The sequence below is a fragment of the Cydia fagiglandana genome, chromosome 2, assembly GCF_963556715.1.
Source record: "Cydia fagiglandana chromosome 2, ilCydFagi1.1, whole genome shotgun sequence".
Lineage (NCBI taxonomy): Eukaryota > Metazoa > Arthropoda > Insecta > Lepidoptera > Tortricidae > Cydia > Cydia fagiglandana.
In genome coordinates, this window is record NC_085933.1 from 9,971,319 (window position 1) to 9,982,952 (window position 11,634).

The 11,634-nt window shown below is 37.8% G+C and overlaps 1 protein-coding gene across 1 annotated transcript; it reads left to right on the top strand.

Annotated features, from left to right (window-relative positions):
- The first annotated feature begins 132 nt into the window (after positions 1–132).
- On the top strand, positions 133–11,294 carry LOC134675661 (splicing factor 3A subunit 3). Its single transcript, XM_063533994.1, has 11 exons — positions 133–335; positions 1,187–1,234; positions 1,559–1,717; positions 2,000–2,072; positions 2,151–2,242; positions 2,442–2,663; positions 3,121–3,281; positions 4,372–4,500; positions 8,725–8,917; positions 10,362–10,563; positions 11,130–11,294. Exons 1-11 carry the CDS (start codon positions 240–242, stop codon positions 11,261–11,263), a joined length of 1,509 nt encoding a protein of 502 aa, XP_063390064.1. The 5' UTR covers positions 133–239; the 3' UTR covers positions 11,264–11,294.
- The last annotated feature ends 340 nt before the right edge of the window (positions 11,295–11,634 follow it).

Consider the following 11,634-nt stretch of genomic DNA (forward strand, 5'->3'; position numbering starts at 1 on the left):
CATGCGATTTGTTGCAACAACTTTGCACGATCAAACGGTATGAGTAGTCGAGCGTTTGTATACATAACACAAACAGAAATTATGACACAATAAAAAAGTAAAAATTATCTTAAACAGCATAGCATAGCGTAGCTTGTTTGTAGAGAAATAGAAAGAGGTTAAAAATTTCGTATTAATATAAATTGAATATAAGAGCGTGTGATTATATGATTTGATTTATTTAATAAAATATATACATAATGGAAACTTTACTAGAGCAACAAAGGAGTTATCATGAGGAAAGAGAACGTTCTATGGATGCTATGGTCAAAGAAATCTTGCACAAGAAAGTTGGGGTATGTTGATGATGCATTATTTTCCTTGTAGTTTAGTTTTATACAAATAATAAGTTCAGTTCAAAACATGGTGGTGCCCTGTTACTGGCATCCTGCTCTCCGGTCTTGTAAATCAATGATAGTGCCTAGTGCCTACCTATCATCACATCATAGGTACACTACGTGTGTTAACTCGGGCCACGCATCCCAAAGAGAATATACCACTACGTAAAGAATATACCTCTGCATTCGACATTGGGAAACGATATATCTATATTGTATATCTTGATTCAATTTAATACTCATATCATACCCATCTTCCTCGCGTTAGCCCGGCATTTTGCCATGGCTCATGGGAGACTGGGGTCTGCTTGGCAAGTAATCCCGAGAATTGGCGTAGGGTCTAGTCTTTACGATAGTGACTGCCATCTGACCTTCCAACCCAGAGGCAGAGGGTAAACTAGACCTTATTGGAATTAGTCCAGTTTCCTTACCATGTTTTCCTTCACTGAAAAGCGACGTAAATATCAAAGGATATTTTGTACATAAGTTCCGAAAAACTCATTGGTACAAGCAGGGGTGTGATGTGAACCCGCAATCTCAGGATTGAAAGTCGCACGCTCATACTGCTAGGCCATATCTCTTTTCATATCATACTATTATTGAAAAAAAATGTATAGGTACATATTTTAATTTAATATCTGGAATGTCTCAATCTCCATGTTATCTTTTGATTCTCTTTATGGCCCTTTGATTATATGTCCATAAAATAATCAAAAATCTATCTTAAAATATCAAGATGGTTTTTGGCTGGTAGAGAGTCCTAAATACAACATTAAAAATAATTATATCATGATTATTTTCTTTTACAGCATCGAGAAACAATTAATGGTGATCATCGCTTGAAGAACCTACATGATGTAAGTAGAACACTTTGATTGACAAAATCCACCAAATTACAGTGACTACTTATTTATTAAGTATGCAATATATAAAATAAACATCAAAATTATAGTAAACATAATAAGATGAAATTATGCTACACACAACCAAACAACAAGTAACTTTTTAGGAAGTTTTGATCATGATAACCAAAAAAATTATACCTAAAAACTTTCAATGCCAGCAATAATTCAGTTTTAACACTTGGTTTTACCCTTACCAGCATTGCATGCATGGTTACAGCTATTAAATAAATTATTAGTATTGTATACTATATATAATTTCCATTTTGACAATTCCAGAGATACATTGAGGCAACCATAAGGCTCAAAGAGTTGTATGAGGATAAGGATGGCCTGCGAAAAGAGGAGATTGCAGCCCTGTCAGGACCCAATGAGTTTCAAGAGTTTTATGCCAGACTCAAACAGATTAAAGAATTCCATAGGAAACATCCCAATGAGGTAAAATTTTTTTTTTTTATTAATGTTTAGTATACCAACAGTAAATGGGGTTGACTAGTCAAAGCTTTTTACAGATGCCACCAGGTTTCCCATTCAATACCATCCTTTTAAGCTAAATCCCATAGAACAAAACTAAAAACAGGGGAAACCTATGCTGGAGCAATCTATAAAGCAAAATATATTGAACAGTAGTGCAAGGTTGAATTACTCCTCTAATGAGGCACAAAGGGTGAGTCGGGAATATTATTTTTTTTAAGGAATAATGCACTATTTATGTTTCAGATTTGTGTGCCCATGTCTGTAGAATTTGAAGAAATTGCAAAGATGAGAGAGAATCCCGCAGAAGATTACTCAAGTAAGTTATTATTTGAAAGTCATAATACAATCCAGATGTATAGGTATTATTTCAACTGTATTTTACCTCTTATTGCAGCTCCAGTAGAATTTACTGATGAAGAAGGATATGGAAAGTATTTGGATTTACATGAGTGCTATGAAAAATATATTAACCTGAAGGGCATTGAGGTGAGATTTTGCAATATTACGATCTCCTAATTATATATTTTCTGAAGTGTTACCAGTACATCTATCACAATTTATTATAAACCATGAAGTGCCATACAGTGCCGTCTACTTAAGCATTTTTTCTACTTTACATCTCTGCTACAATCTGCATAAACCTTTGCTGTACAGTTCAAATGACCAAACTATAATTTGTATACAGAAAGTGGACTACATAACATACCTGAGCATTTTCGACCACCTGTTCGACATCCCGCGCGAGCGCAAGAACAGCGAGTACCGCAGCTACGTGCGCGCGCTGCTCACCTACCTGAAGGACTTCGTGAGCCGCGTGAAGCCGCTGCACGACCAGGCGCAGGAGATGGCGCGGGCGCACCAAGAGTTCTTGAAGCAGTGGGAGGCCGGGACGTTCCCCGGGTGGCCTGTAAGTTTAACTAAACTGCACATTTGGCAGGCCCATTTCTGTTTATTTTCTTGCATATAGTACTCACTTCACTATACTTGCCTGACCAATCCTGAGATCGTTTAAATTTGTTATAATTTAACACTGTTTTCACAATATAATACTCTTTATTGCACACCTCACACAGTTTATTCAATCATCTGCCTAACCATATTTTTTTGCCGGGAACGCATCGTCTCCCTGGCCTGAGGGGGCTCATTTTGTGGCGGCATGTGGGACTCTCACTTTCCGGCTCTTTCCATTGAGAAAGAGGGGGAGGAGCTTACCCTCCTAAACACTAAACCCACACCGGCGTTTCCCACAATATGCCGTTTGGGGAGGCGTCCTGGGATCGGGAACATTCTACCACGACGGCCCCCCTGACCAAGTTCAGACATATCCATTAAAAATCATTGAGCCCATTTGTATATTTTCGTAGAAAGAAACCGGCGGAGCGCTGACCAACGTGGGCGCTCACCTGGATCTGTCGGCGTTCTCATCGTGGGAGGAGCTGGCGTCGCTGGGGCTGGATCGGCTCAAGTCGGCGCTCATGGCGCTCGGACTCAAGTGCGGAGGCACGCTCGAGGAGAGGGCTCAGAGGTTACTTGCAATATTTTATATTATTCTTTTAAGACCAAGAAAGGATAAGGAGAGCCGACCCCACCTAATGTGGGATAAGGCAAAGGGGTCATCCATTAATTACGTCACACCAATTTCTAGGTTTTTTGACCCCTCCCCCCCCCTTGTCACACTTGGTCACATTTGGCAAACCCCTGGGGCCCTAGTGTGACGTCACATTTTTTCTACGAAATCGCCAAATCGAATTAAGTAAGTACCTAAGTATTATTAATATTTTATCAAAATATTTTTGACGATATAAATATTAGTAATTTTATAACCCAAAACTGCTTAGGAAAGAAAATTAAACGATTAAAAACTATTTTCGTTTTAAAAACTTGTTATTTAAATGTACAGCGAACTAAATAATTTAAATAAATTTTCGGTTACTGATGAAGTTAAAGTGACGTCACAAAGTTTGTGTCTCCCCCCTCCCCCATGTCACAATATGTCACATTTTCTTGACCCCCTCCCTCCCCCTAAACGTGTGACGTAATTAATGGATGACCCCAAAGGAAAAGAAGAAGATTCTTTTAAGACCAGGATTAGCCATTAGCAGTGGATTTTATTTTCGCGTTTATATTAGTTCAACTTTGTAGAGAAATAACCTATGGCGATAAGCCCCTATTTGTATTAAAGCATAACTATACCAAAGGAAACCCGTAGTAACATACACTCATATAATCACGCCTATTTCCCGGAGGCGTAGGCAGAGATCACGGATTTAGACCCGTAGTAAATTTGGACAAAGGGGGTCTGTGCTCAGTATACTCACGCACTGCCTCTTGGTAAAATTGGGGACCGTGGCATTTTGCCCGCTTTGCGACCCTATACTAAAAATGCTGACATCAATTGAGAATGCTGATAAGCGTGTTTACACAACAAGTCGCCTGGAAGCCTCGGACGAGACACGTCTCCACGATCCGAGCTGCTTCGCGCGGCAATTTCGTCACGAGGCGGCACGTCCTGTGTGATCCCGCCTGATGACGTCAGTTCGATTCCAGCTTGGAGTATTTACTATTTGACTTTTCTTTCATTTTGTAGTTTTATTTGATGATTGAAAATATTTCAGACTGTTCAGCACCAAAGGTCAGACCGCTTTGGATAAGTCTCTGGTCGCGAAGAAGGGAGGCAACAAGGCGAAGGCTTCCACTCAGCAGAGACACAAGGACATTGCAGCTATTGAAGCGCAGGTTTACAAGTGAGTAGAGCTACGATTATTGACTAATAATGATTATTCACAGCCTATTCAATAATTATTATCTACACACATATCATAAACTATCTATGATGCCTTCGAAATTCGTAAATAATGGCCCACATTACGATAAACTCTTTTGTTACAGCAAATTGCTTATCTGTGAAAATGTGGTAATAGCTTCATTACTATATCAAAATCGATTTGGTAATGCATTTCAAATTTCGAACATCTCTGAAATAAAAACTTTTTACAAAAAAAAGAAAACCGACTTCAAAAAGGATGAAATAAAATATTATCCTTTTTAAGTCTATGCGTTACCAACTGATATGTTTGAAGTCGGTGCCAAGCCAACTTTTGAAGCATACCATGATTTTGATGTACGTTGGATTGCCTTACAATGAACGTACTTTCTGTAGGTACAGTCGACGTTAAAAATATGTTTACACTTTTCGTCTTATTACAAAGGAGTAAGGTGTAAAAGTGTATAATACATATCTTTGACGTCGACTGTACCTAAGAACACACGATCAAACCTTCTTGGCACAGTCCGTAGCATGTTTGTCGGCACGCAAGCGTGGGATTGGGACTGAAGTTATTTCCCGTCCCTTATTCAGAGGACTACATTTCAAAATATAAAACAATTCAAGGAATTTACGTTCTTGCCAAATTTCACCTAAAGCGGTTCAGTTGTTTAGCCATGAAAAGGCGACAAAGAGGCAGACAGAATTACTTACACATTTATAATAGTTCTAATGGTACAGTTCTAATGGGATTTATAGTCATAAAGCTGATTATTTTTGACGGGTATTCTTTACTACTTGGCTTGGCACCGACTTCAAACATATCAGTTGGTAACGCATAGACTTAAAAAGGATAATATTTTATTTCATCCTTTTTGAAGTCGGTTTTCTTTTTTTTGTAAAAAGTTTTTATTTTTCCATTTTTAGTTTTAACGCATTGTTAATAGCGCGACGCGTGAATGAAAAACAACATCATGATTAACACTAAATTCGTGTATCTACTTTAATAAATATGTAATCTGGAATTTTCTCGAGTCCGCCTGGGAAATTATAATTCCTGTCACTACACTAAATCCATCCTCCGCCCCGCCACTGACCCAATCCCTCAACCCCCCCGATCACTCAACCTCATAGCGTGTCAACCCCTGATCCATGTACCCCTCGGCCCTGAACCAGCACCCATTCAACCACCATTACCCGACCCCTTAACTCCTAACCCTAACCCCCGATCAGTAGCCTTACCAGCTTACCAAGAGTTTGACATTGATTTATTCGCTAGCGTGTGTGTAACTTACTTTCTTTGCATCTCGCTCGTACTGGAATATTAGTGCGAGCGAGATGCATAAAAAGTAAGTTACGAAGACGTTAGCGTCGCTAACTTAGCGAATATGTCAATGTCAAACTCGTGGTAAGGCTACACTTGCACTACATCAAATTGGCGGTGTTCGGAAGCAAATGCTCGAGTTACTTTAGAAAACACCGAAATCACTTTACACGTGCCTTTAAAAACTGAGGAGTTCCCTCAATTCCTCATGGATTCCATCATCAGACCAGAACCAAAAATAATACGGAAACACCTTGGAGGCAACTCCTTCAAAACAAAAAAAGAATTACTCAAATCGGATCACAGGTGCCGGAGTAATCGCTGAACATACTACATTTAATAAATCATCATCATTATCATCAAAACAATCATCATCATCAGGTCTACTTCATCAAAGTGGTGGTTTTCGGGAGAAAATGCTCGAGTTGCTTAAGAAAACACCCAAATCACCATGGATGTGCCTTTAAAAATTGAGGAGTTCCCTCAATTCCTCATGGATCCCATCATCAGAACAGAACCAAATTAAAATGGGACCAACTCGGAGGTAGCTCCTTTCAAACAAAAAAAGAATTACTCAAATCGGACTACGGATGTCGGAGTAATCGGTGAACGTACATAGAAAAAAAAAAAATAGCCACAACCGAATACAGAACCTCCTCCTTCTATGAAATGGAAGTCGGTTAAAAAAAGCAATTTGATTTGACCCCTATTCTAATATCAGTCGAGATGACGTTTTATTCGAAATCAAATGACAATTGCATACAATATTGACAAATCTCACATGTAAGTTGGTATCGGACGATATAGTAATCGACCCCGACTCTAGTTTGTCTCTGAATTTAAAAAAAACTACGAATGCGTGACGTGCGTGAAAAAAGTTTTCATTTGCCGCCATTTGACGTACAGTTTATCTTTTAATTAGTTTATAAGTAAAAAATAATTTGTTTTGTTGTTTTTAAAGGAACTATAACAAAAGTTTCGTATCTTTTCGTATAAAGATATTTCGGAGACGCCATCTCATATCCGCGAGTTCCGCCAGAGAGCAAAGTCGGCTGTAATATGAAGTTAGTGAATATATCATAGAAAGTTTATAATATGTGTGTAGATAAAGCAGTGTATGTTACTGTACATAATTAGGCATTAAAACACTCGTGTGATACTATTATGAAACTCATTTCATTCGTTTCATAAACCCACACTCGTATTTTAATGCCTTTCATTATGTAGCAGTCACATAAACTACTATTACAAAGTCCCTCCATTTGGTGATTGATATGGTATGAAATTTTATGAAAGATGTTTATTGGTATTACGATATTAGATATTAGTTCTAGTTTAAAACTTTACAGAAAGTGGCGATTTTCTTCGTCTAGATAAGAATATAATTAGGATTTGGTTTCATTAGGAGAGCGTGCAGGCTTTATGATGAAAAGTTTCAAAATGTAGATATTTTTCATGAAACACTATCTAATTTCAAACGGTTATCTTTACAATGTATTCAGCAGGCATTATAATTGTTATTACATCTACATAACTTTCAAATTTTCTGGCACTGTTAATTAATACACCGTTTAAGTATGTTTGATTTCTATAGATAATTCATAATTCTTATGTACTTTCACATTTTAATGTTTAGGTTTACATAATTTAATTAAGGAAACTGTAAGTCTACAATATTACTAAAATGCAATTGTATCCAATGTAGCAATACGAGACTGTTTGTTTCTAAATAAATAAAATAAAAATAAAAATAATTATATGTCTGTTATAGTTCGGGAAACCCGTTTTATCAGTAAAAAGGCAATTTGAAAAATGTAGGCGCAAAGGCACAGGGCGGACACGCCATACATCGAAAATCATTTGCGTTTATATGTGTGCACGGCACGTCTATGCACGCGTCATTGTGTGAGTAAGTGGCTTAGGGCTGACTCGTGCGGCGCGCGGGGAAGGCGAAGCCGAGGTTTGCCGAGGCCGGCCGAAGGACACGACGAGCCGCCCGCTGCGTTGCATAATTCGACCGAAATACGTAAAAAAACAAAATATAGGTTTATGTTTTATTTCGCTCCAATTGTTGAATTGGTCAGTTTATAGTCCTGCACGTACTTGGACTTTCAACACGCCATTATTAAATTTACCTTATTGTTGATGCTTATTGATTATTTTATATAACATACATAATTATTTCTTAAATTCTTAAAATTTAATTAAAAATCAAACGCGAATGTCCCGCGACCAACAAGTTCTTTTTTGTGAAAAGAGTGTTAAACTAAAAATAAAACATTTGCGAGGAATATCTGTGTAGAAGGTCTAGTTACCTTAGGTACTTCAAATATTAAATGTTGGCTTAACATTCACAAATTCAACGAACGGGTTTTAATTCATATGATATTATTATTTTTACGCCTTATTTACTGATACATATTTCGTCTCTTTGGAAAACTATATTATTATTCATTTCTACAATAAGTAGGTATCCGTACTACCCATACATCGCACAATACACCGGCATTTTGAACGTTGCGTCATCGCGTCGCGGCGTCGCTAGCCGAAGTGAGCGTACGTCAGGAGTCCGTCAGAACTCAGTCGCGGGGCGAGGTAATCCGAGTCGGGGCGGGGCGGTGCGTGTCCGTTCTGTATGATAATACTATTACTTATTCTGTGGCAAAGGTTTGATTTCCCATACAAAATTTAGATTTCGAGCTATTTCGATTGACATATACATAAGTCGGCATACACACTTTGCCAGTAGAAAAAGGCGCGATATTCAATTTTTTAATGGCAGGACAATTCTTCGCGCCAATATTTTTTAAATGAAAATAATGAAATGGCTAAACTATAGTTTGGCAGACCATACATGAGTAATCCCGGTTCCCGGTGCAGGTTCGCTAGCATCGTGTCGGCCACTTGCCTGGCCACGATAGAGAACGTGACGCGGCGCGCGGCGCGCGCGGCGGGCGAGCGGCGCGACGACTCGGGCGACGACAGCGACGCCTCCGCCGCGCCCGACCCCGACTCCGACGACGACGAGGTGCCCTACAACCCGAAGAACCTCCCGCTCGGCTGGGACGGAAAGGTAACATTTACTATAATTGACTATAATTGGCTACTTTCTTACTAGTCAAATCAGCTTCTTTTTTAGAACTGTCAAAACGATTTGCTAATATGTAATTTATATGAAAACTTGTGCAGTGACGTCATAGTCAACTCCGATTTATTAAATATAAATTATGTTTAAAAATAACTGCTATGTTTTTCTAATAATTATCTGGTGCTTTATTTCGTGCACGGTGTGAAATAATTTATTTTAAGTATAGGAAAGTACCCAAATGTAGAGTCTGGCTAGCCAAAAATTGTTGACAGATATTTCGTTGTTGTATCACCAATTGTCTATGATTTGAAAAAAAGCTAATTTAATCAGTTGTCAATTTATGTCATTTATTCAAATTGTTTGCGGTTTATAAGGGTTTTATTTTAAATAATATGAATAATGTCTATACTGAGTGAGGTTCGCAAACTATGATTTTAAGCTCGTAAATAATTACGACAATGTGCGAAGTCGGCGTGTAGCGTTGTATAACGAAAAACTGCAATGTTTACAACTCATAAACAAATGTAAACAAATTAGAAGGTTGGTGCTCTATAAATATTTTGATACTTAGGTAGCAGTTAGTATATTTCGCATAGTATTTATGTATTTTTTTGTGATGGATTAATTAATATTACGGTATTATTGAGCTAGGTCTTATTTACACTACATTTAATTTTTCGCCTTGTTACAATGGTATGGTGAGAAAGTGTTAACATATGTTTTTATCATTGTCTGTACTTTGACATAGTGGTAGAAATTATGTGAGCTGACTTTGAGTGCACGTCAACGTATATTTAACTTATATCCTTAGGTACCGTACGTGTGCACAGAAAATCAAAAATTTTATCTAGTATCAAAACTGTAATTCCTACTACACAAAGTGTGACCAGCCCAAGATTTTTAAAATTTCCCGCCAAACATTTGGGTAAAATTTCAGTAGCCAGACTCTAGCCTATGTAGTACTCCAAATGGTTTTTCGTCTATTACAATCTCTATTATTGGCTTTCAACGCCATGAAAAATACTGCCTTCGGACATGACATTGTTTGTCTAGTCTGTAATAGACTAGACAGCCGTTACGTTTATTGATTGCTTGATTAGTCTCGTATTAGAATAGGTAAATAGGGTGATATACATACCTAATCAACATAGGGCGCTATAGTTATAGGCACTCTTAACAATAAGACACCTGTTGACTCGTTTATTTCTGCCTTACTATGTTGTGGCCAGTAACTATAATAGTCACTTTATTATAGAGGGTTTACATGTAGCCTAAAACGAATTTAAATTTATTACACGCCCCGTTGCGCGTTGAAGAGACGGCCCTTGTGGTCTAAATAAAAACTTACTGTTTTCGTGCTTTTTTTAAAAGATTTACTCCTAATGTCATTTAATTTTTCTAATTTCAATTTTACCCCTTCATATGACAGCCAATCCCATACTGGCTGTACAAGCTTCACGGGCTGAACATCAGCTACACCTGCGAGATATGCGGCAACTTCACGTACAAGGGCCCGAAGGCGTTCCAGCGGCACTTCGCCGAGTGGCGCCACGCGCACGGCATGCGCTGCCTCGGCATCCCAAACACCGCGCACTTCGCCAATGTCACGCAGATCGAGGATGCTCTTGCATGTACGTACAATATACTTACCCATTTACGTACAGTCAGCATCAGATAGATAGTGACGGCCAAAAATATCATAGTCTGTTAGAGTCGTGGTATAAAGGAACCAATACATTATATGACTCGTCGTCTCTTTCCGCACAGATTCTAACAACGTAACACACGTTTGTTATCATAGAAACAAGGATGTGTTCCGATATTTTGGCCGTCAGTATCTATTTCATGGCGAATACTAGCAGCAATTCTGTACTGCATACCCTCCGCACTTAAGATCCGTTTCTCCCGAAATAAAATTAAATATTAAAGCTGAAATAAAGGTGCAAATTGAAGAATTCGAGGTTTGCTTTCTAAACTTTCTTTATTTACGCGAAATTATTTTGATTTTGCCTAAAATAAAAGCAATATAAACGGAAATCACCTGTTTTGACACTTTGACAAAAAAGTAAGTTAGTGTACATTTATTTTATACAAAAATGTTCATTTCTTCAAAATAAAAATTATACTTAAGGGCTCATACCATACACGCAGTGACATAAGGTTTTTTGCTCTAATAAAGTTTAATTTTTTCTTTTAGTGTGGGAGAAAATCAAGCACCAAAAAGAGAACGAAAGATTTGTAGCGGAAAATGACGAAGAATTTGAAGATTCCCTTGGAAATGTTGTCAACCGTAAAACCTACGAAGACTTGAAGCGGCAAGGACTACTTTGAAAATCATGTGTAGCACATTGACTATACCTATCTATACGTTTAAGTAAATAAAAAGTAAAACTATGGAGTGAATAGAATTGTTTTTTATTTTACAACGTATAAATGTTGCAGTCAAAAGTGTGAACTGGTCAAAAGAACTTTTAACCGACAAAAACAGGCAAAACTGCTTTTGACTGAGCATGTTGGTCAAAAGTACTTTTACCTGAAAATCATTAGTTAATAGTAATTGTGACTGTTACTATCAGTCAAAAGTACTCGCAGAGTAGGTAGGGTTATTTTTTTTTGCTACGCCCAAAAAACGAAACTGTTCCCAGAGATAGGTAGGTTAGGGTAATTTTTTTTCCTACGCCCTGAAAACGAAACTGCTGCCA